This window comes from Sminthopsis crassicaudata, chromosome 1 (genome assembly GCF_048593235.1).
Source record: "Sminthopsis crassicaudata isolate SCR6 chromosome 1, ASM4859323v1, whole genome shotgun sequence".
Classification (NCBI taxonomy): Eukaryota; Metazoa; Chordata; class Mammalia; order Dasyuromorphia; family Dasyuridae; genus Sminthopsis; species Sminthopsis crassicaudata.
In genome coordinates, this window is record NC_133617.1 from 555,996,768 (window position 1) to 556,023,930 (window position 27,163).

The window sequence follows — 27,163 nt, forward strand, 5'->3', positions numbered from 1 at the left end:
GGCTTGCACCCCTGCCTTTTCCCCCTAATGTAATGGATCTTTCATGCCTCTTTGTATGATATAATTTACTCCTTTGAGCTTCTCTTTTGCCTCTTTTCCCCATGCAATCCTCTTTTTTACCTCTTAATTTTTAAATCATCTCTTCAAAGTCAACTTATATCTGAAACCTCTATCTGTGTGTACTCCTTCTTATGTTCTTAATAGATATAAAATTGTTTTCTTTTTTGTTTTCAATGGTATTTTATTTTCCAAATACACAAAAAGATAGTTTTCAACATTTATTTTTATAAGATTTTTGTGTTCTAAATTTTTCTCTATCCCCTCCCTTACCTTCCCCCTTCCCAAGACAGCACACAATCTCATATAGATTAAATAAATGCAATCCTTTTAAACATTTCCATATTGTCATATTGTGAAAGAAAAATCAGACCAAAAGAGGAAAAAATACAAGAAATAAACAAACACAAAATGAAAATACTGTGCTTTGATCCATCTCTTTCTGGATGTGGATTTTATTTTCTGACCCAAGTCTATTGGAATTGGTCCATCACAATTGATTATCACATAATCTTGTTATTACCATATGCAGTGTTCTCTTGATTCTGCTTACTTCACTCATTATCACTTCATGTAAATCTTTCCAGGCTTTTCTGAAATCAGCCTGCTCATCATTTCTCATAGAACAATAATATTCCGGTAGCTTCATAATTTATTCAATCATTCCCCAATTGATGGACATCTACTCAATTTCCAATTTCTTGCCACTATAAGAAGAGTACTACAAACATTTTTGCACATGTGGTCTTTTCCCTCTTTTATGATTTGAGATATAATTCTTATTAGTTACAAATAACATCTTCTCATGTAAAGAATTTAAACAGCATGGTTTCTCCTCTTTCTTGCTTACCTTTTTTATGCTTTTTTTGAGTCTTTTATTTGAACATTAAGTTTTCTATTCAGCTTTGGTGTTTTCATCAGGAATGCTTGAAAGTCCCCTATTTCATTGAATTTCTATTCCCCCTTGAAAGATTAGGCTCAATATTTCTGGGTAATTAATTCTTGGTTGTAATCCAAATTCCTTTATCTTTCAGAATATCATATTCCAAGCCCTCTGATCCTTTAATGTAGAAGCTGTCAAATCTTTTGTAATCCTTACTGTGACTTCTTGATATTTGAATTGTTGCTTTCTGTCTACCTGCAGTATTTTCTCCTTGACTTGACAATTTTGAAGTGTGACTGTAATATTCTTGGGAGTTTCAATAGATGATTGATGGATTCTTTTAATTATCATTTTATCCCCTCTTCTAGGATATCAGGGCAATTGTTCTTAATACTTTCTTCAGAGATGCTGTCCAATCATGGATTTCAGAGGGTTCAATAATTCCTAAATTATCTTTCCTTGTATTTATTATCTTTTACAAGACAGTTGTTTTTTTCCAAAGAAGTATTTTACATTTTCTTCTATTTTTTAAACTTTTTACTTTATTTGATTGATCTTACAAAGTCATTAGTTTCCACTTGCTTGATTCTACTTTTTAAGGAGTTGCTTTCTTCAGTGGATTTTTGTACCTCCTTTTCCATTTGACCAATTCCACTTTTTAAGCTGTTTCCTTTAGTGAATTTTTATGCTTTACTTCTAAGTTATCTTAGATTGGAAAATTATTTCACCTCATCCTTTTCAGGGTTCTGCCATTACAGAATTTATTTTGAAGCTTAATTTAAAGTTGTTTCAAAAGAAATCATTCTGACAGTTTACAGTACAACTTGTTTTCCCCTCATACACTCCCCCATTCCTACCTTTGGTGTAATTGTCAAAAGCAATTCCATTCTCTTGTATTACTTCAGGTTCACAACCTGGGAGCTCTATACCTCTCCCTTCTCCCCTCCCTCTCTCCTCCTCCTCCTCCTCCTCCTCCTCCTCCTCCTCCTCCTCCTCCTCCTCCTCCTCCTCCTCCTCCTCCTCCTCCTCCTCCTCCTCCTCCTTCTCCTTCCTTCTCTCTCTCTCTCTCTCTCTCCCTCTCCCTCTCCCTCTCCCTCTCCCTCTCCCTCTCCCTCTCCCTCTCCCTCTCCCTCTCCCTCTCTCTCTCTCTCTCTGTGTCTCTGTCTGTCTCTATTTTTCTCTCTCTGTCTGTCACACACACACCTGCAAAGGATTGTTGATTTCACCTTTGAAAACATTTCTCTTTTGACACTGTCACTCCCTGGTTCAGCCTCTTATTACCTTATACTTGAGCTATTACGATAGTCTGCTAGTGGGTCTGCCTTCCCCTACTCCAACCCAACCTCCATTGGCCACTAAAATGATTTTCCTAAAGCATGGGTTCTACCATTTCACCACCTCCACCCTCCCATTCAAGAAGCTCCATTGGCTCCCTCTAAGATCACATATGAAATCTTCTACTTGGTATTCAAACTTCTTCAAAACCTAGTCCCCTACTATCTTCCCAGTATTCTGACACTTTACTCCCTGACATAAACTCTTCAATGACAATGAATTTCTTGCTGTTCCATAAACAAGACATTCCATCCCTTTGAACTGGGCATTTTTTTCTGGCTGTTTCTAATGCTCTTTTCAACTCTGCCTACTGGCTTCCCTGGCTTGCTTTAAGTCCCAAATAAAATCCTACCATTACAGAAAGCCTTCCCTAGCCCCTCCTAATCTTAGTGTCTTCTTGATGATAATTATTTCCCATTCATCCTATATATAGCTTGCTGTGTACATCTTCATTTGTTACTTCTTCCAATTGAGACCTGGTTTATATATTTACTGTGTAACTCTGGGTAAGTCACTTAAATTTTTGCCTCATTTTCCTCATCTATAAAAAGAGCTGAAAAAAGAAATGGCAAATCATTCCAGTATCTTTGCCAAGAAAATCCCAAATAGTGTCACTAAAAGTTGAACATGACTAAAATAACTGAACAACAACAAATGCCTCCCCCATGAAACTGTGAGCTCCTTAAGAAAAAGTACTGTTTCCCCTCATTTTGTATCTTTGGTGCTTAGCACAGTGTCTGGAACATAGTAAGTGCTTAATATATGTTTGATTATTGACTGAAAAATAAAATTTTAAAGCAATATAACTAGAATAAAGGGCTGTTATTTGTTCATTTATTTGTTTTCAAAGCTAATATAACTATTGTGGCAATATGAATAGAATTGATATTGGAGTCTGGAAAACTAAAAATATTGGAATCCAAGGACCATATCTGGCACATACTGCCAATGTGATGAGGGGGTTATCACTTAATTCTGGCACTGCCTCAGGCAACTTTCTAAGACTTTAAGTTGCAGAAGAAATAACAATCTGCATTGGTAGAAATAGTTTCTTCATCTGACTTCCTCATTATACTAGTGAAATCACAATTCTTACCACATAATAAAATTGATAAAGAATTTGCTCACTTGTTTAAAAAAAAAAAAAAAAAAAGGAAAATGAAGTTGCAAAATCTAAAACAAATTAATTCACAAAGGCTAAATAAAAAATCAGAAATTACCAGAAGCAGTGCACTATGCACAATTATGCTAGAAAATTGCAGATTTAAATGAAATTGACAATCTGCAAAAATATGCTAAACTGTTATTTTGTCAATGTGAATATTCTTTGCAGTGATGCATAATACAAGCTATTCATCCCTGCCCATCCTTAACTATTATTTGTATCCTCAAATAAGTTCACCAAAGAGGATCTATGCTAAAAGCCTTTCCCACTTTTTTTCTGACATGACAAAAATATCAATGAAACACATGGGTTAGCCATTGCTTATTTCATACTCTCCATAGCCAATCCATTTTCTTTTTTCTCTCATACATCTCTTTCTTACCTGCTTTTATTCTTTTTCTTTGTAATTTCCTGTTTATGATGTAGTTACCTCATATTCACCATGAACTTTTCCATTGCTTTCTGGGTGATATTCACTTTCAATCCTTCAGAGACTACAGTATCCTAATTTTTCTAACCATATAATAATACAAAAAAGTATTATTCTTTTTAAATGGCCTTGATTTCAGGAAGAATTGTGAGGTCAGAAATAATTTTTGCAATTTCCCAGAATTTACTCCTCCACTCCCTTAATTCTTTGCCCAAGTAAATTACCATTTATAGCACCTCCCTCCCTCTGTCTCTTCCTTTCTCTCTCTCCTTCTGCCTCCCCCCCCTCTCTCTTCCTCCCTCTGTCTTTCTCCCTGCCTCTGCCCCTCTCTCTCTCTCTCTCTCTCTCTCTCTCTCTCTCTCTCTCTCTCTCTCTCTCTCTCTCTCTCTCTCTCTCTGTATTTGTCTACATATGTGTATAGGTATATTTAGATATATACAAATCTACATATTTTTCCTACATGTGTATATATTTGTATATAAACAAATGTAATGTGTGTATACTTATATATACATATATGTGGGAAGGTGAAGAGAGATAAGGAAACTATAAATATGCTATCCAACTCTGTATCCCTAAAAGGTCATCATCTCAATTCACTTTATTTTATGGCTCGGAAAACTCATTTTACAGGCAAGTCTTAGAAAAGTTGTTTGACTTATTCAGAGTCACACAAGCAGCAAATGACAGATCTAGAATTTGAATCCACTTCCTTCTAATCCAGTGCTCCTGTCTTATTTATTTAGATCAGCCTTTTCTTGAATCTTTGTGGATCTCATCTAGAAAGCATCTATTGGTTTGCTCAATATCATTTGTAGTGATCCAGTTTTGATGTATATTTCATACAAAATGTATCATGCATTTGTTATTTAGATTTATAGTGTCAGTTGGTTTTTTTTATGTGAGATTGAAGAAATCTATATGTTTTCTTTTAGGTTATCTAAATTATGATGGTAATAGAAGCTAGTTTTTAAATCATCAGTAAATTAAATGGATTAGTTTTTTGATTCTTTACTTTCTATTCTTATTTTTTCTATCAATATAAACTTCTTTGATTTCTAAGGGAAGGAAATATGGATATTTATTTTAAAAATCAGTATGTTCTTTTGTTTTAAAGTAGATCCTGTCTTATATGATAATTGTGTTTCTGAAATATTTTAGACATGACTTGCCAGATTTTTCCTTAAAAAATGAAAGCTTAGGAAAGTCTTTATCTATGCATGGCAAGTGCTATGGAGTTTTACCTTTTTATCCTCAGTACCTAGCACAGTATCTAGTATATAATAGGTCCTTAGTAAATGCTTTTTGATTAATTGCAAATTTTTTATTTTATCAGTAAACTTTTTTTTTCATTACAGTTAAATCTAAGGTTGTTTAATTTGGTTATTTTTTGTGGGTTTATTTTTGGGGTTTTTTGTTTGTTTGTTTGTTTGTTGTTTTTGCAAAATGGTATCTCCTTAGGTACATTAAGAATTAATTCCTCGAAGTTGTGTTACCTCCAGTGCAGATATTTTCCATATAATTGGTCTTGCCCAGCTACTTTTCCAATCCTCGTTTTCTTTGTGGGCATTTCAGTTAGTCAGGTGGTCAACAAACATTTATTTAGCATTTACTATGTTCTAGGCATTCTGCCAAGTGCTAAGAGTACAAAGAAAGGGGAAAATCGGCCTTGCCCTCAAGGTTCTCAGATGATAATAGGGAGGCAGCTTGTAAATAACTAAATACATATAAGATACATGTAGAATAAATGGAAAGTAATCTGAGAGGGAAAGGCACTAGCATCTGGAGAGAAGAAGAAAGTAGGATTTGAGCTTTGACTTGAAGGAAGCCAAAGAAACTAAGAGGTAGAGGTGAAGAAGAGCTTTCCAGGGATGAGAGATAACCAGTCCAAAGGCCTAGAGATCCTGTGCAACAGAAATCTAGTATACCATTATAGAGTATATAGATTAAAGTATAAGAAGACTGGAAGAGTAGGAAGGGAGGAAGTTGGGAAGAGTTTTAAATGCTGAGCTTTATGTTTTATCCTGGTTACAATAGGGAGCCACTGGAGATTGTTTAGTGGGGGAGATGTGATCTGGTCAGACCTGGACCTTACTAAAATCACCTAGGCATCTGAGTGGAAAATGGATTAGAATTGGGAGAGACTAGAGGTGAAACAGCAATTAGTCCAATGTGGGAATTGCTTGACTATGTTTATTTATTACAATGGTTTTGCTTTTCTTTTTTCTTTTAGTAGGAGGTAGGTGAAAAAGAGGGAGAAAAATGATAACTGGTGAAATAAATTGATAATTGGGGAGATTTTAAATTGAAAAAAGAACGTTATATTTCTAGGCAAGAGGTGATGAGAGTATGAACAGCTAAATGCAAAGAACTAAAAACTCTTCAAAGGAGATATTGGTTCTTGGTCCTATGCTTCTTAACATTTTTATTAGTGACTTGGATAAAAGCACAGAAGACATACTTATCAAGTTTACAAATAATTCAAATCTGAGAGGGCTAACTCCATACTTGGGCAGTGAAATGACTTGGTGGATAGAGCACTGGACCTAGAGTGAAGAAGACCTGAGTTCAAATTTAACCTCATATACTTGTGACTTTGGGGACATCACATAACCTCCTGTTTGCCTTAATCTATTGGAAAAGGAATTGACAAATCACTGCTTTGTCTTTGTCAAGACAAAAAGTCTTTGCAGCATTGATTGCTACATAGACTCATGAAGAGTCGTGTGACCAAATGACTGAACAATAACAAAAGTGAATTACAAAATCAAGAGTCAAAGAGATATTGACAGGCCAGAATATTCAGGTTAATATAATAATATGAAATTCAGTGAGATAAATGTAAGGCCTTGTACTTGAGTATTAAAAAAAAAAAAAAAAAAAAAAAAGTCAATCCAATAAATACTGCATTAAGAAGTATCCCATAACTATTTGACCAAAATTAACTTCAGGTGTTGGTGAATTGTAGGGTTCATAGTAGTCAATAATAGGATAGAGCAGGTATTAAAAGGAGTGTAGCTTTAGGCTACCTTAAAAGAAGTATAGTGTTCAGTTCTAAGAAGTATTATTCTATGCTGTCTTGTTTATAGCAGAATTGGAATCTGAGTACTACATTTTAGGAAAGATATTAATAAAATGGTGTCATGATGAAGGTGATTAATAGAGTTAATGTTTCTAAGATGATGTTCCATGAAGTTCAATTGAAGAAAAAGAGGAATGATTGACTTGAAAAAAAGAAGACTTTGGGAGAGGACAGGGATTCATGATGCATGTTGACAAGTATTTGAAGGATTTGTTCCATGGATCAGCTAGATGGTATAGAGTATCAAACCTAGTCAGGAACACCTGAATTCAAGTGCAATTTCATCTACTTTATAGCTATATAATTCTGGGAAAGTCATATAACTTTACCTTAATTCAGTTTCCTCATCTGTTAAATGGGATAATATCAGTACTCACCTTCCAGGGTTGTTTTAAATATGTAATAATGATATTTATGTAATAAATGATATAGTAATTATAATGATATAATATTTATGAAACACTTAGTACAGTGCCTAGCACATAAAAATTTATAAATATTAAATATTATTAGCTAATCTAGAGGCATATTATTCTGCATTATTTCATAGGAGAGAAACAACATTGGTACCCCAGGGTAGGAGATCAGAAAAGGCTTCATACGGAAGGTAGAACTTGAGCTGAATTTTAAGAGAAATGAGACTCCAAGAAGCAGTGAGGGTGGGGATAGAAAATGAAGAGCATTCCAACCACGGCAGACAGTCAATGCAAAAGCAAGAAGATGGAAGCTAGAGAAGGATGTGCAAAGAATAGCAGAATGACTGAACCATAGAGTACATGGGGAAAGCAATGTGTAAGAAGACCAGTAGGTTTGGAAGAAGCCAGATTATGAAGAAATTTAAATGCTAAACAAAAGAATTTATATTTGATCCTAGAAATAATAATGAGTTACTAGAATTTGTTGAGTAGAGCAATAACACTATTAGTCAAAGGACGTGGACATGGTGATCAACAAATTAAGTCACAAAAAATAAAATTTATATTTTAACTGAAATAGTTACCAATGTAGGTTCATTTTTGAGTAATCTATAAACTGTCACAACCCCTATTTATTACAGAAAATATATCATATCACTGAGGAGAATACAGCTTCATTTAAGCAAGCATTTAAGTAGCAACAAATGGAAAATGGGTAAAAGAATGCACACAACAATATAATATAGACTATCACAATTTCAATAGAATATTTAAACATTGTAGATCATTTGTCATGAGGTAGACCTATGTCAAGAAATACCAGAAATCACTTTAATCAGCAAACACTTGGTCACTTTGCCATATAGAGATTTGATGGCCAAAGACAATGCCAATTTATAATGTAAACTCGTTTGGAGTAAGTAATTTTATGAAAGAGAATGGTAGAAAATCTTGAGCAATATAATCTCACCAAATATACCAAAAATAAGTGGAGAGATAAATTTTTAAAAAGCTCAAAGAGAAAAGCAAATAGTTACCTTAAGTATACTTAAGAATAAGCCTGAAGAAGTACAAGCACAACAAAAAAGGAAAACTCTATATAAGTTTTCATAACGAACTCTTTTCAAAATCAAGGATAGCCACAACACTTCCACTTGAAGAAGTGGAAATAACACTGAAGAAAAATAGGAGCTATCCTATAGCTAAGTATACACAAAAGAGGTCCATGCTGCAAGTGACATAATTTTGAGATCATGGAACAGAATTTTTAAAAACATATTTTTGCTAAAGAGGAAGATGCCAAAGGGTTATGGGGGGGGGGGGAGAATTGTAAGGGTATGTCATTATAGAAGGTAACAGAAAGAATAATATAATTTCTCATCTTTATTTAATTTTCATGATGCTAATAAATTTGTATATTGATGGAATCATTGATGAAGAAGACATTAAATGAGGTCAGAAAGATTTTAAAAATGATATTCCAAAGCAATTGGAGTATAATTGGCTGAAAGGTGTTAAGAATTCAGGTTCTGGGGCAGTTAGGTGGAGCAGTGAATAGAGTGCCAGCCCTGAAGTCAGGAGGACCTAAGTTCAAATTTGACCTCAGACACTTAATACTCCCTAGTTGTGTGACCCTGGGCAAGTCACTTAACTCCAATTGCCTCAGGGGAAAAAAAGGAATGCAGGTTCCTAGATGGTCTTACAAGAACTGGTACAAGGAAAGTAAGCAGAACCAGAAGACCGTTGTACAAAGTTATGATATTGTACAGTAATCAAATGTGAATGACTTACCTATTTTCAGCAATACAATGATGCAAGACAGTTCTCAAGAACTTACAATTGTAAAAAAAAAAAAATGCTGTTTATCTCTAGAGAAAGAACTGATAGAGACTGAAGACAGATCAAAGCATACTTTTTTAAAACTTTATTTTTCTTGTTTTGGGGGAAAGGGGTTTGTATTTCCTTTGCCAACACAACTAATCAAAGATATATATTTCATGACAGTTCACGTATACAATCTGTATCAAATTTTTTGCCTTCACAATGAGAGGGGAGGTAACTGAATAGGGAAAAGAATTTGAAACTCAATTTTCAAAAATTAATAACAAAAATGTATATGTAATTGGAAAAAAATATTTTAAATGAAGGTTCCTTTTTATGCATATTATTCATGATACTTGATTTGGAATGCAGTAAACATCATAAGTAGGGCACTCATATTCCAGAAGGTCTGAAATACCCATGACTTACATAAGATTCAGAGGGAAGGAAGAGTCCAAAAACTTCAGAGGTGATTTATTTTGACTATCTTTGTCCACACCCATTTCACAGATAAGGAAACTTAGATAAAAGATTTGATACACTTGAGTGTTTCAGTGAATATCAGAGAGAAGATTCAAACCTAAGAGATCTGATTAAATCTAGGAACCTTTGAAATCTGCCTAGGCATAACATCATTTGATCACAGGCCTCTTTTGAACTATTCTTTTTCTTATTAAACAGTGTTTTTAGTGAAATGAGTTTTAACTGATCAAAAACTTTTCAGAGAAGTATCCATATTGAAAAAATCCCACTTCATGAGAAGATAGAAGTCCAGCCAGTATGATTTGACCTGTTGATATTTTGACATGAATGTGATCTCTATTGATGACAAGAATAATCAATGGATTAGCAGAAAGAAACAGACAAAAACTGTGGGCATTATAAATGTCTAGTAGGCTGCTAAGAATGGAATTCAAGAAAGAGACTTTATATATGAATTGTGCCTTTTGTTTGAATGGCTAGTAATTAGATATGACTTCAGTTTTACGTGCATTGCATCTTTGCTTGCTATAAAGATAGTTCTAGGTTCTTGTCATCTTTATCACAAGACTCCAGTTACACAAACATCTCTGTTATTGACCATCACTTTTATTCTTCCACTCCCATCTTTGCCAGTTCCCTTATGTTCCCATACAAGTCAAGTGTCAAACTTAGATGGCTGTGAAATTGCTAGAGCAAATACCTGAGAACCATCGGAACATGGTAGCCCAATTCAGTTTAATTTTAATAGCTAAACAATAGAGAATAGGGAGGGATGGAGTGGGGGAGGATGAAGAGGGAGACAAGAATTTAATCTGTTCCTGATAGCTTAACACTCAGTTTATGGAACCATATTTATTCTTGTAATTGGCTATTTCCTGTCTTTAAATGCCTATTTATTCATGTCTGCCACCTTCCTCACACTTTATTGGCCTTGCGGTCACCACATTATCTTTCTCTTCAAAATCAATTGACATTTTTATGAAAAGAGTTTGCAAGGTGAGAGTGGCATCTAGAACAGGGAAAGGGGGGGATGTTGCAAGATGTAAATGCTGGGAAACAAGTTTCACAACATAATCTTATCCTACCATTTGCATATGTTTTAGTTTGTATTTAGATTTACATGGATTACTTTGAATATATTGAAATTTTTAAAAATTTAAGCACTTTCCACAATGATAGTGTGAATTCCAATCCTCTGCTCAATGAATATTGGGGAAAGGATAGAAGTTTAAGGTGAACAGTTTCTAACTATAATATTTTGCTAACTCCTCAATAGTTTATGCCTGTTGTTTTATTTCCCTAGGCTGCTTATTATGGTTTCAGTTCTACAGTCTTACTCTAGGGCAAATCCCACAAACATAAGGCTCCTTTCTGTCATTATGAGCTTCGAGACTGGGGACCCTAAAAATTGGGAAGTGATTAAGTCAGAATACATATTTCATCCTTTCTTTTTTAGAGAAAACTCAAAGATAATACAGCATTATGATGAGTTTGAGTGTCAGAAAGAGATGTTACTTGGTAGAAAGATAAATCCTTCCAATGGCCAGAAAAAAATATTTGCCCTGATTTATTTTTCACATAGCTCTGAGCATATCGGCCTGCACTGCTGCCGTTTGATCCCGGGAAGAAAGCCACTTGCTGATTCAAAATGTTTGCTTCTAGGTGCCAGATCGACCTGTCAGCCCTCAGTAGAGAACAGACTCACAAGCTGGAGTTACAGCTGGAAGAGGGTGAAGGACATCTGGTGCTGTTGGTCACCCTGACAGCCTCCGCTACTGTCAGTATATCTGACCTCTCTGTAAATTCCTTGGAGGACCAGAAGGAACGGGAAGCAATATTAAAGAGATATGTATGTATCTACCTCATGTATGTAACACTCTTCATTCTTCAAAGTTCATACATGACTAGAGGAAAATGTAAATAATTTACCTGCAGTGTCAGAAATATTCCTGAGAACACATCCTGTCTGAGGAATATAGAAGCACAAAGCTCTGAGACTCTAAGGGTTTCATCCTTTTTGTGTCAGCAGTTATATCATTTGCTGTCCAATTGCTGGTCATCTCTCAGATGCCTTCTTTTAGCTCAAGTTTTATGATTTTTATTATGTGGTTTTATCAGATTCCCATTAATACAAAATAATGACTTTATTACTTTGTTTTTTTTAAAAAAAATGAATTGTTACTCTTTATACTTTCAAATAACTTTTTTCTTTCTTTCTTCTCAAATTAAATGGAGTTTAATGCCACTTAGGATTATTGGTAGGTTGTGGTAACTTAGTGTACAGGAGTAGATTTCATTTTCATCTAACTAGGAAAAAACCCTCTCTTTTTGCTCAGTGGTAAAGTATGGTACATTGGGAATGAAGCATTCTCACCTTTTAATTGCCCTCAAAACAATGAGTTTGTGTAACTAATTTCAAAATTTGTGCCGTGAATAGGATTTCCCTATTCCAAATATTTTGAACCAAATTGCTCTATTTCCCAGCATCCTCACACTGTTAAGCAGCTATTATGTAGTTTTATTGAAGCAACAGAGAGGGGAGCTCTTACTCCATCATTTATTGTTAATGAAAGCACTAAAAAGTAAATGTCTCACTACCCTTGAAGGATGGGGGTGGTGGGGAGCTTTTCCACTTAAAATTACAAAGCTTTTATTGTACAATGCTGCCAGGTGTTTAGGAGGCTTCTCTAGACACTCAACCATTAAACCAAGCTCTGACTAACAAAGAACTGCTTAATTTTTTTTTTTTTTTTTTTTTTTTTTTTAGATTTTAAAATATTCCTATTCGCTGACTGACATCCTTTCAATAACTGAATTTAATAAAGATGTACCTTATCAGGCTGTGCAGATAACATGAAGTGCTGGTACTAATGCTCTACAATATTCTTCAAACAGATTAGCAGGATGTGCGCTTCAGCAAATTTATTCTGGATATCTCCACTGAATCAGCTGTCTGTTAATGCTTGTACAACTCATACACCAATAGTGTTATCATAAACACAGTTTAATAGAGGTGACTTAGTAAGGCAAAACATCATATTTTTAAAAACCAACCCAGAGTTAAAGTATTGTACAACATCTTCTGAAAACATAATTATAATTATGAGAATTATTTCAAATTTGGGTATTACCAAAACAGATTTTCCTCGTCTCATGGAAAGACCTTCATAAATAGTCAAATGGATTTTTTTTTAATGGTAGTATAAAATTTTGAGTAAGTGTAAGCCATACTTGATGAATTAGTATTTTAGTAATGTCCAACACATTGAATCATTTAGCTAACTTATAAATTTAAGCATAATCTACCAAATTACTATTTTTACATTCTCCCCCTTAGATAGATTTTTATTAAACTGATCACTTTCTTTCATAATGAGAATGCTTTCCATAATTTCTGGTACTGTGTAAATGATCACATATTTTTCTTCTTACATTAAATATAAAACATTATGTGAAAGTACAAGATAAATATTTCTCAAAATTTTAATCCATGTTAATAATATGCTTTCATAACTATATTGCAAAGCTGAATTATTCTGAGAAACTTAAGATGTGCTGTTTGAGAAAGTTACTTCTAGAAATAGTAAGACTTATCAGTTCCTAGAATCCAAATCATTGATGTATATTGGGAGGCTATAAGCAATTTGATTTCTAAATTTGTGATCACCCAGAAATGGCAGAACTCTGCTATGCCTGAGGTAGGACTTGCTTTCATAATTGAACTGATTATCTTAGGAAGCTTAATCAGTTAGCTAAATTTTTTTTTCATGTACTAATAAGGTTCTAGGTTAACTTTTTCTCACCTGTTGTGCTCAGGATCTTAAATGAACTGACATTACCCTCATATCAAATAGTCCTGAAGAAAATACTTCATTGCTTGTAGCTGAACATCCAAAGTCTACAAATTAAATAGATATTATAGTGCAAAACATTATTCGAATATCCCAGTCTAAAAAATTTGTTAATTCTTTTCCCCCTAATATTTTTTTTCTTTTTCTTCTTCCTTTTTTTTTCTTTTTCTTTTTTTTGTGGGTAGCAGTTAGGGGGAGAGTAGTACTGGGTAGCAGACCAAGAGAGATTGTATGACCTTTTCAGAACGGGTGTGCTGAACCCTTGCTCCCCCTTGTCACCATTTAAAAACCAGAGAAGCTAGTTTAGAGAAGAAGTTGTTAGCATTCCATTTTTATTATGACATTTCACAGTCATCCGATTTAATGTCCCTTGACCGGATTGTCCACCGTGAGACGATGGGCTTGAAATGTTATTTAGAGCATTGATAAAAGGTGAGCGGTTCGAAGATGACAGCGAGTCATAAGGCGGGTGGTGTGACATTAATTTTCTCCATAACAGAGATGGAATAAGACGTCACGGTGACAAGCTGTCAATCAGTCCTGGCCCCTCAGTGGATCTCGATGCCATAGGATGGGGTATTGCTTCTCCCATAATAGAGCTGAACTGAGATGCTCTTCCTGACAGCTGCTGCAGCCATACAGAAAATATATTATACAGCCTTTCATTAAAAAAATAAAGAGGCCTCATCTCCAGAGCATTTCAATCTTTTCCCATCTATTGAGGGCTGAAAGGATTCACAGCAAATCATAGATTCCTCTGCTATGGAAATTTCAGGCTTCAGAAGCCATCCAGGTTTTGAGGCCTTCAACAATAATCATAAATAACAAGACAGGAATATCTTCTGATAAATCATTACTTAAAGTTATATGTTCAAGCTCACATATTAAAGTTATTTGCTCTTTAGAGCTCCTTCTGTAATATCATATGTCCTGGGACTAAGCTGTTGAAATTTGCAATAAATTACTCAAAATCAGCTGATTTGAGGAAATGAAAATATCAAACAATAATTACCCTAGCAATATAGGTAGAAAAGTATCAAGACTGAAGCATCAGAATGCAATCTGTCTGTGGAATGAGCTATCCACACTGAAAATAATTCTAAGATTTCACACTAGCCTATTTGTTTTAGCTACAATGAAACAGGATTTAAATAGCTCCTATAACCTTTTGATAAATCCATTCTCCTCTCTAGCCTCTCTTTAAGATTTGTATTATAATACTGTGCACAAGTATAGTACAGTATCTGTAATTACCACCCCCAACTTTCCACTTGCAAGCATGTAAACAGAGGGTAAAATGTATTATCATTGAGCTCTGTCATGTGTAGATTAAACAGATTTCTGATAATAAACTAATGCTTTTAAAAGGGATTAAAAGTTAATCCTTGTGATAAACACTTTTTTAAAAGTAAGATTATACGATTACATGTGACTATATTTCCTCATCTCACTCTACCAAGGTCATAGTTTCACTGTTTACAATGATTAGTCAAATGGGACTTATAAAGTTAATATCAGAGTGTGCATTACCTGTCACTTTTCACAACATTAATAAAAAGATAGCAATGCTTTTTTATTAGTAACATTTTAATAGATAATTTTATCATGAAGATACTATTTTCATGGAGCATAAAACAATTTGAAGATTTGATAAAGATGCATGCTTGATTTGTTTAGTGGAAATCACTAAGTTTTTCAGAGGAAAGCTATCATATAATTCAAATATGTAAATAAATGCATATTTGAATTTATTGCTTTAACATTTATGGCCATCAATAAAATTCCTCAATCCTTGAATAATCATTCTTCTAATAATCAAGGGTAACAGATAATTTTTAAAATTCCCAGAATTGCTTTTTTATTATTTATAACAAATGATAAATTGAATCAATTTGTAAAACTTTTCTGTGAATGTGAACTTCTTTTTTCCATGTTTGAATTACAAATTTAAAATCAATTAGATAAGAGGTTTCCTATCATTGATCTTTTCAATTTATTATACAAGTGCAAATTTAAGTTTATGTTAGTAAATTGCATAAATTGTACTTTACAGTAGATTCCTATAAGTTTCACTTGAACTAACTTTTAGCTTTTAGCAAGATCATTTTGCCAGTTTTCTTATGGGGGAAAAAAAGCTGTAAATTTATTGTTGTATAACATATCTTATTTTTTAAAGTAAATAAATTGGTAATTTATTTTTCTTTAATACACAAAGGTCAATGATCTATAGGAATTATCAGCTAAGGCCCAATAACAAGTATTATTTCCTCAAAACTGAAGCTCCTTTAAAAAAAAAAAAAGGTTCTCAGGGACTAAATTGGTAGGTAATATGGAATAAAAGAATATTTAAATAAGATATACATTACTATTCCAGCTTTCTAGATAGCTGTTTATTTATTATATTAATTCTAAATAAATTTTTAGAATTTTATTCTTATTTTACAAAGCTTTACTGCCTGTATTTTCCCCTTTTTATTTTGGTAGAAGATTGGTATGTGTTGAAATAACCCAAATGCCCTTCCCAGTCATTTCAGTTATTTTCAGAGTTTGCAAGCTCTTATCAGTATCTTCTTAATGTTTTTATCTGATGATAATATTGATGATGATAATAGTGACACTGATAATAACAATAACAATGTTGTCTTTCAGAGTCCAATGCGGATGTTTCACAATGTAAAGGATGTAGGATTTCTTCAGGTGAAAGTCATCAGAGCAGAAGGGCTGATGGCAGCTGATGTCACAGGCAAGAAATTATATCACTTCTTTAACAACACAAAAGATTCTTGCCTTTAAGTACGTTTAAAATTTTCATTTATGTTGGACTGTAGCTTCTAAATAAAATGTTTAAAAGGAACAAAGCCATAATTCAATCTTAATAGTTACAAAGGAAAAAAATGCTACACACACACACACACACACACACACACACAGAGGCACATAGCTCTTTATATTGTGACTGGATATTTGAAATGAGTAAGGTATTCTTTCGTTATACCACACTCCAATATAGTTAGGAAAATGCTACAAATATAGAAATGGGCTAGTGGAAGTGATTTCCTAAATACCCTTTTATTCCACATAATTTCTTAACAATATAGCAAGTGTTATTCCATCATATATGTGTTGAAAGATACTTCAAATACCTTGATCCATTCCCTTACTATGTGTGCCAATTTGGGAAACCTCAGTTTAAGCAGTGCAGAAAGAGAATCCTACCTCTACGGGATTTTCTCAAGAAATTGGGTGGACCTGTACTGGGTATCTGGTATTACTGTAGATCCATTCTCCAAGGCAGAGGTCTAAAGGGAACTAAAGATCAGTGGGTTTCCTGAACTGCAAACTAAAATCATTCTTTCTGTGTGTGCACTTGTCTATTAGATTTGAGAAAAGATCTGACAGTTGTTATTTCTGCATTTTTCAAAATTAACATTTATAAAGTTGGATTTATGGCTGTGTATCTTTTCCCTAAAAAACAATTCTTGTTTCATTTTCCAGGGAATTTGGGGATGTTTTTACCATTAACTAGAAAAAACACTCTGAGAATGTTCACTAAATAAGACTAGCTCAAAGTATCTTTATGTTAGATCTTGTGTGGCCAAAAAAAAAGTTCTCCATTTCAATGGAAATATATTTGCCATTTACATGTGAGCAAAACTCTCCTTAAAAAGAATGGCTTTCAAAAGAATTACATATTTCCAACCATTAGAGGGCCTACAAAGATTTCATGATTAATATATATCATTCATTACTCTAACGTTAAATGGATCCTGAAAAACCAGAACTGATTAAAAAAACAACTTGTTAATGTTTCATAAGTGAGAATATATCAGGTGGTAGTCAAATGCTATCTCAGAATTTATTTTTGTATCTTATCAATTGCTCATTTAACTGGTATGAAAGGAAGGGGTAAAGAGAAAATAATTAGAAGTTTGCAATTTGTCATTAGAAAGTATTGCTGAAGAAAGTTAGTAGTAGTAGTAGTAGCAGCAGCAGCAGTAGCAGCACCAATAACATCAGTAGCAGGTATTAGTCTTTGTCTAAAAACATTTCATAATTTTGAATATGTGTTTCCTTTAAGATCTCATTGGGGCAGCTATCCAGACATGAGTCAGGATTACCTGAAACCAAATATGGCTTCAGACCCTAGCAATGTAACCATGAGCATTTGTCTCAATTTCCCCAGCTGTAAAATGGGAATAATAATAACACCTATGTCTTAGGATTATTGTGAGGATCAAATGAGACAATAATTATAAAGCTCTTAACACAATGACAGGAATATAATAGGCACTATATAAATGTCAGAGAATGTTATTATTTATTTGTCCTATTTATATTATATTGAATGATTCATATCAAGACCATTTTCTAAATAATGTATTTCTCTTTTGTTGAAATTTTATTTTCTGGTTTAGTTCAAGGCAAATTTTTTTTTCACAATTATTTTGAAAAATTAATATTTGAAGGCTCAGATACCTGCCCATAGTAAGGTTGAATACAATAACATGAGATTGTCTTCTCTCAGAGAGAAGCTGTCATGGCTGTTAAAACTTCATGAATATGCAAACTCTGTTAACCTGGTTGGCCTGTGTGCCACTATGGAAGTTAAGGAACATGTTCTTTCACAGGTGGAAGAATATAGATATTCTTTTCCTAATGGTACTATGTAAATTAACATGAATAACAATAGAATCTTTCCCAAGATCCAACCAGACACAATTTTATTTTTATTACACAGATTTTTCTCCCCTTTTTTATGTTTTTAGAGAAATAAATCTGATGGTTCCTCACTCAGTTTTGACCTTATAATCTAATGTAGTCTGAATTGAAAAGAGAGAAGATTGAGCTTTCCAGGGGCAAAGGGGTAATTTAGTCTTTGACCTTATTCACTCCTGGACCTTTTGTGGTCATCATGACATTTGTGCTGATTGCAAAAATTGGGGGACATATATTTAACTCAGAGATGGCCAGGTGTAGTGCAAACCTTTCAAGTTTCCTTGCTTTTCTTGGTCCTAAATGCTGTAGCTAGGGAAAAAAAATGAGCTTTCTAATATTTATCTGTGATTTGTACAAAAGAATGCTTTTAAAACAACTGTATGTGTCACAGTGGATTGTGAGACCCATATTGAACCAAAATATTACAACTCATCATTTTTTCAAGGCAACATGCCATATTTGTTATGTATTTAAAAAAAACAAGTGGTATGAAAGAGGGATTAATTAGTTTAATACTTTATTAATAAGGTATTTAGTAAATTTATGTTTAATGTTCTAACAATTAATGTATCAAGGGTAGGGTAGTACATGAGTGGAATTTTATAGGATATCTAAATCCTAGCAATATTTCCTCTGAATGAAGTCTATTTTTTTGCATTTGATTGATTGCAAATGATGTTGTATTGGGATAACATTTTTTGGCATTAATTTTTTCTAGAAATCAAGATGTTTTTAACTAATGAAATTCACTCTTATCCAACTTTGCTCCATGTTCATATTTTGATGCCATTTAAATATATAACATATATAATACTGCAAGTCTAAATTCCTTAGTTTAAACCAAATACTTGAAAAAAGTACATCATTAGGGATGAGTACAAGAGGAAAAGATTTCGTAATCTCTTAAGTAGCCATCAATCTCACTGTAGTTACAAAGAATTTTTCCTTTTCAAAATGTAAAATTTTTCTTTTGTTACTACACATTCATTGAGAAACATTGTGATACTGTATTAACTCTGTGTGAATAAAGAGCAATTGAGACTCCCTTTGAATGAGTGAGTATAAAGCACAAATTACTTTTTAATGAAACCCTCAATTCTTTTCCTTTGCACAAAAAGCCTATAGCCTTGTTCGGTTGAATACTACTACAGTAGGTCACTTCAGTTAAGCCCCTAATAAACTGTTGATAGTTGAGGGTAGTTTTTTCTTCTGTCTCAATAGCCCAGTGTTGGACAGTGCACTTCAAATCATTAAGGTTAATACTGATTTGAAAAAGAGAGAGAGAGAGAGAGATTAACTGTGGTGGTTAAGGCCTCAATTTACAACTCCCACACATGCACATGCATTGAACAAGGCACAAGAATAGATTGAAAATTCCGTCAAATTGTGAGCAGCCTGAGAAAGTAGTATTCCAATTTTTAAAGTTGGCCATGAAATTTTTCTTTAGGAAAACATCAGAGGTACAAGAAATGTTGCTCAGTACAACTCATTTACCTTTTAACTTTTCCAGTGACAAGGTTAATGTTTTATCTGTGCATCAAACCAAAACCTTTAGACCAGATGACCTCAGTATAACTTGGGAATTACAAGGAACTAGTCACCACACCCTTAGGTCAAATGCTCTTTAACATGAAACAGTTATGAAGGCTTATATTCAAAAGAGACAAAGACCCTATGGGGTGGGGGGAGAATTTCTTGAGTAGATGGAAAATAAGTCTCCTTAGAACTTATCATCATAGCTTCTAATGGTTCCTTTTTCTATGGGAGGATTGAAAATTGTCTTTCAACAGAGTTATACTCATCAGTATTGAGATGAACTTTCTTTGCAGAATATTTAGTCCTGGGTTATTGATTCTTTCAAGAGCTAAGTGAAGAAAGAGAAAGGATTCTTTTCTTCAGCGCCTCCCCATCATTTTCCCCTGGGTTTGTTTGAGTCTCCCATGGAAGAGGTCATCTTTTCCCCAGGGAATCCAGCCACACAATTTCAGAAACTGAGATATGGGAGAATAGACTGAAACCCTTTCAAATGATGGCCTATCTTTCAGACACTCAAAGATACACTAATATAAAACTCCTTCTCTGAAGGTGAATTGATCTCTCAAACTAATGCACTGTTTCTTTCACAAAATGAGAGAGAGAGAGAGAGAGAGAGTCCCTTTTACAATGAATACTGTCATTGGAATGGTCTTATTAAATAAAGTACATTTTTCTAACACAAGACTATGTATAAAGACTTGTAATCCCCCAGCCCTTAAGTCTGAAAACCTACTAGTTAATAAGAGGGATGTTTACTACCCCTTTATTAGCATAGATTTTTCCCAAGCCTTTCTTTAGGAAAACTGTCTTCATTGTTAGAAAATATTTAAGTAACAAAACAGCCAAAAAAGACATGCTACAGTTTTTTATCAGCTTCTGTGAGTCTTATTATCTTAAGAAATAACAGTTAGCAGCTCAGATTCATTAGTAGAGCTAAATTTAAGCCCCATTTGACAGGCTGCCTAGAAAACATTTTGTTTTGCTGTCTGTGAGCTTTAATTAAGATGTGTTCAATTTCAGTCCTCCTCTGTCCTCCTCCCCCCCCCCCACTTGCTGTGTCACAGACCGGCGATCAGACACTTTTAGATGGTCCAGCCCATGACTTTGACCTTCTGCGCAGTCCAGCGTTCCCTGGGGAACCGTTCAGCTCATGAGGTCTGATTTCACACTTCCAGGATGCCTCGGCTCTCTTAACAATGACAGGGAGACAAAGCCCTTTAGAGCAGGCCGCATGGGGACTTGTTTAAATTGGAAAGTAGAGAGGAGTCAAGGAACAAGGTTATGGGCTACAGAATAGTGCTTTTAATAAAGAGCTCACAGCTCTGGTTCAGCTCAAAGAGGTCTACCTCTGTACAATTAATTGAGCCATTTATCTGGAGCATCTTAGGCCTCTACTTTCTCACAGAATTACGTGATAAATATCAGCTAAGAAGCAAATGAGATATGCATGAAATGAATTTTTAACACTTTGATTACTGTGCCTCCGGTCTTCATTAAAAGTAAATTTATTTGTATTTCTGACCTCATTATCAGTGGGCTGTCTACATTTTATTGGCTTTCTGTGATTTCCAGCTTGAGATTGTCATAAAGGTATATTTTGTATAGAGATTTACACAATTTGGATTTATTATTCTTGGTATCTTCATCCTGTACATCACAGGATTCTTCAGAAAATGAATCGAAAATGCAGCTGTAGAGAAAAGGGCGAGTGCTACTCTTTGAGAGTATTATATATGATTTGAGAAATACCAAGTACATATACTGCACATAGACAAGATACAATCTCAAAAAAAAAAATCCATTAACTTTTGTGTCCTGTGCAGTGAGTTACTCCAGTCTAAGTCTGGCATATGTAAATGTTTCTTAGAGTGCCCTACAAAGTTCAGTTCACATCATTTGATGAAAAAAGTGATTTGAGATTGTTCCTGGTGTATAATTGCAGCCATTTCAAATCTAAAAGTGTGTGACACAAAATTGCAACTACATTGAGTTTCATTGATAATATCTACTAAAAATAGTCTTATCCTCTATAGTCATAGATTTGTAGTTTTCATTTATTTCACTGATGTGAAAAAAAAAACAATGAGAAAAATAAATCTTGCTTTTAACTATGCAGCTGAACAGAAAGTATATCAAATGTAGCAGAACTTCAGTGGTACAAGTTTCTAGATTATCTAAGGAGGCAATCATGGAAAAAATAAAAGAAATGGAGTGAACACAATATTTTTTTCACATTTGAAATGCTATTGTGTTAATAGCATCTTTAAATTATAACACCTTAAATAATATTCCTAGTTCTAGTAAACAATATGCATTAATGTTCTGAAAAAAAGAAACCTAACAATTTTTTGTTTTATACAGCAGTACTGAATCAATCTTGCCCTCACTACTTTGAATAACTAGGCATAGTAGTTGAAATTTTACCCCATTTTGATAGCAAGCTATCAGATTTGTTGTTCTCTTGATACAATATTATTCATCTATTTAGATTTACAGAATGAAACTACATAATTGTGGTTCTGAAGAACTTAACAGTTGCATTTTTCAAAGTATCATAAGGAAAGTAAATAAGCTACTGTTTTCTTCATTGTAACAGGTAGCTATAGAAACTACATTATACTACAAAAGAAAAAAAATGCCTCTTTTTCTTATTGACACTAAAAAAATCCCACTAAAACCACTTTTTGTTATTGACATGAACGTCTGTTCTTCTGAACCAAATAGATGATAACAAATAATTGAGAAAATACAGAGGGGTAGTTTAGAAGTAATAGTGCAAAGACTTGGGTCTAGATTTGTGCTTCCTAAAGAATTGTTGAGGTCTTATATGATTTATAAGGTATCCTCATGGTCAGAAAAGATTGCTTAGAAAAGATAGATGGGAGTCAGACTTGTAGAGTAACAACAGAAGTTAATATAGTAATTTGGATTGATTTGCTCATTAGGAAAAGGATGATGGTATGCTCAATTATTTGAGGAGAAAGGGCATTTCTTCTTTGATACATCAGTGGAACTGCACACTTATCAATGTGTTTAGTACAAATTCCACTGATGCAAATTGCAAGCTATATATGCCTTTCGTTCTATGTGATTCTTTTACATGTCACTCATAAATCCTTCATAGGGAGTCTACCTAATGTGCTTGGAGTCTCTCTCTCTGCCTTACACTACAAGGAAACTAGTTGAGTACAAAGGCTAGTTATCACTCACTTTCAGCACATGACTAGTCTACCTTCTTATAATCTTTATCTCTAATGTCCTCTCTGATGACATCATTTATAAAATTCATTAATGACATTCTATTGCAGTGCATGAATGACTATCATGCATCTTTCCATTGACATTTGGATAACACCTTTAAGTTTTTGGAGACTGTTGTATTCCATGATTTGTAGTCATATAGCATTATTGGGGAAATGTTAAAAAAAAAATTGGGATCATTAAATGCATTACATGGGAGTCTCTAAAGTAATCAGTCTATTCTCCTCTCTCTATCTGTTCTGTTTTGAGCTTAGCTTGTTTTCCATTTATTTTGTCTATCCAAAATATTTGTCCTCATGGTACAATATTATGTATTGTCATCTAACTGTATAGAATAGGCATTTTTTATCCACTTTGTTTTTCCTGTGTGGATAGTTAGACTCAAGTCTTTCAAATAAATATGGACCTTTAGAAAGCTCTATAATGTTCTGAGATAATTTGTTATACACCAAATTATCTGCAAACAGGAGCATATGCAAACCCAGTCAACTTTAGGGAACCCCTCTTCCTTAAGGACTATATACTCATCACTCTTCATGATGCTTGTGAACAACTTTTGTGAATATATCTTGTAATTGTATGTCCAACTTAAAATTAATCACTCAAGATTAATCCAACAGAGTTATTTATGTACTATATTTTTCAAAAAATCTTCTATGATTTCGACATGTGCTTGGGAGACAATTTGGTACAGAAGAATTTGAGGCAAGATTTTTTTTCCCAAATTAATTGCCTTTTTGTAGTTTAAGCATAAACACATCAGGGTTGCATGTCATCTATTCTCTTTAGTCAATTGAGTAATTGTAAAGGTGATATACAATATAATTTGCAAAAGTTTACCTTTTCTCTTCCTATTTCTTCATCAAAGGTGCTACTTATGTAGGTATAAAAATTCTTATGAGACTTTTGTAGATATGGCATTCAAGAACTGTTAACATTTCTTTTACTTATCTTTTTGAGGTAACAATATATGAATTTTTAAACAAAATTATTCCCTCTCTTGTGTTGCTACCTAAATGAATCTCCTCTGTGCAATACATCATCTAATGCAAACGTTCTTTGTTTGCTTTATTGTCATTTTTGCTTCCTTATGAAGCACATTGAGGATGAAATGGATACTCCATTTTCCTCCATGGTGTAGGTTTTATATAAAAATCTTGAATAATCTTTCCTATTTGGGATTTCTTTGTTTTCTTTCAATTTTATGCTCAAATGCCTTCAGGAGGATTTTATTTAATTAGCTTTTTCATAAAGCTTTCTGGGAAATCGCTTTTACCTCCATTATTTTTATTCTTTTATGAGAGAGTGTTGTTATGATCTTCCAACATTCATCTCTGTGAGATTTTACAATTATAAATTGATGTTGTCCTTTGTTGCTATACTTCTGTCTAGCAAGTAAGTTGAATATATATGTATATATGTGGTTTTTAGGCTTTTTGGTGACTAATATACACTGGTCAAACTTCTTTAGAAAATGAAAATAATTTGTAAAGGTAACTATTATTTTATTCAATTCCCATTTTTTGGTATCATACAGTTTATTTAAATAAATCAGGTAGAAGTTCCCTTAATTGTACAAGTCTTCATAATCTCCTTCTTTCTTCTTCTTTGGTGTTAATTTTTATCTTTATTCTAATAATTTAGTGATCTTACTATATTCAAACAACTACTTCAGAAATCATTCCCAAATCAGTAACCTAACATTTTTTCTCTTATAAAATGACATTAGCTTCTTTTTTTTAATAAATGTTGCTATGTAGTCAATGCCATGTCCTAAAGATCTCTCTTGGAGATAGTAGTACTTGTGCTATACAGACAAGAGGTTTTGGTATAGGCTATAGACTTTTCATCTCTCTCATTCTTACTCCTGTACCATGTTTTCCATATATAGTCCTCCTGGCTTCCCATATTCATCTTTGCACTAAAGTCATTAAGTATTAAAGTATAGGTTGACTTTCAAATAAAATTTGGAAGATTTTATTGCCATATTTGCAGAAATTCCTTTTTTCCCAATCCTCTGCAATAAGTGTTGGCTCTACGAAACTGGAGTCTGATAAGTGACTTCTTAGAAGTGGGATAACCAGAGTAGAAATGCAAATATCCTAAAATATATTTAAGAATTATACTTAGCAAAATTATTTTTACCATTTCAAGAACAGGGAGAGTTTTTACTATGATGGACAAATTTCTTTACTAATTAATTTATCAAAATAGGATTGTTTGAAATTACGTTTCATTCATCAGTGCAATCAAATAAATATCCAACTTAAATTCTACTATATTCATCAGTGGTCTTTTATTTTTTATATATCAAAAGATTGAACTTAAGAAATAATTTATCACTTATTTCAGTTAATATGAGCTACAAATCTTTTTCTGATATCACATTGGAAATGTGTATTACATAGTCACTAAAAACAAAATCTTCAGGTACTTTTTCTCTACCTCATCTGAGCTATTAGATATCCCTAATCCTTATCTTCTCTCTATCCTGGTGTTAGAAAATTCCATATTTTCCTATTTGTTTCTATCTTTTTCAATCCTGATACTTCTTCCTAGTTGGCCATTTTTTTCTTCCTTCTATGTTCTTCTTTCTTTTTACCACAAATTTTAGACTGCAGTAAATGAGTAATTATAGTTTAGAACTGGAAGAGATCTTTATGGTCATCTAGAACAACTCTTTCATCTTATAGAAGGGAGAAGTATTTGCCCAATATCACACAAGTAGTCGAGTCTGATATAGAATCCAGATTTTCTGATTCCAAATTCACTGGTCTTTTGAGTGTATCATAGAGAATAATGAAAAATTCTTACAAGAGTTTATATAAGGGGAAAAATAAGTTTTATGGTGAAATACTTAAATCTATTTTTATAAAGAAAAAATGCTTTCCTCACTAAAGAGTATTGTTGATAATTTTATATTTATTTTTTCCAAAGGAAATAGCATTGTCATTAAAACTTTCTTATGACACCCTAATTTATGTCTCATTGAAAACATTTTGGGAATATTATTCTTTCACTTTTAGCGCCATGTGGTAAACAGTGAAAAAAGCCTTGTTATTGTTATGCTCTAGAATCAGATCTTATGAGAAGAGTGATAGTTAATTTAATTCTACCAATCAGATGTTTAAAATATGTTTAGGTCAGCCAGTGAATAGGACAAAGGTTAAATCCCAATCTCTAGTGATAATACACTGGCTGGAAGATGTTTCTGACATACGTTGCTTTTTGTTCTGATGTACCCAATGGAATTCTTTCAACCAAAACATTGTTATATGTTGTGATTAGAAATTCCAGATAGGAGAAAGGACAGATGGCAACCTTGATTATAATGAAAAGAGATTAAAGTATAGTCATTTCAAACTGTGGCAACTGAGGAAATTAAACCAAAGAGCTTAATTTTGTGGAAGGTAGGCCCAATAAAAGGCCCCCATGGGCCTGAATTGCTTTCCATGCTATTGAATGTCCCCTCTGTTTTCAGAGACAAGGCAACAAAAGAGCGGTCACTTTCCCCCCACCACCACCTTTTATAGCATATCACATGTAGAAAACTGTGACTTGTCAGCATTAGAATGACCCTGGACAAAGCCCACCTCCAATGGATCAGGATTAACTCTTTTACTGTGCAGGCAAAAATATCACTCAGCGTCTTTCAGTGACTTTAATGTCCAGACCAAGGATTTGCACAAACTGAGATCATCTATTTGCCCACAAAACAGGTACAGATTAAGCAGCAACAGTACAAAGTTTCCCATAGTTTCAAGTTTCTACCCTGTCTTCAAAAAAGTGTCCTTTAGAGATAGAATAATATCAGTCATGACACTCAGTCCTTAATGCCTTATTCAAAACTACTAGAAAAGAGGGACCTTGTATATAAAATTACCTACCTAAGGACAAATTAAGGAATATACCTTATGGATATAACACATGCTAATTACAACTAACAACTTCTGGTCTGATAAAGATTTCCATCTCTCAATAACCTCCTTAGATTATCTATAACGAATATTGATTTTATAATCTTTCACTGGAAGATAAAGAAACCTATCAATCTCAGTCTATCACCAGGATTACATGGAAAATGGGCAGAAATTAGTAACATTACATGTAATAGGGATAAAAAAAAA

The 27,163-nt window shown here is 33.4% G+C and overlaps 1 protein-coding gene across 12 annotated transcripts in view; it reads left to right on the plus strand.

Moving 5' to 3' along the window:
* MCTP1 (multiple C2 and transmembrane domain containing 1) overlaps positions 1 to 27,163 on the plus strand; it is a 722,542-nt gene that overhangs the window by 475,970 nt on the left and 219,409 nt on the right. For all 12 annotated transcript variants that reach the window (XM_074282070.1, XM_074282074.1, XM_074282073.1 and 9 more), the window contains 2 exons: positions 11,335 to 11,521; positions 16,173 to 16,266. In XM_074282070.1, coding sequence (XP_074138171.1) covers positions 11,335 to 11,521; positions 16,173 to 16,266 — 281 coding nt within the window. The remainder of the gene's footprint in view (positions 1 to 11,334; positions 11,522 to 16,172; positions 16,267 to 27,163) is intronic.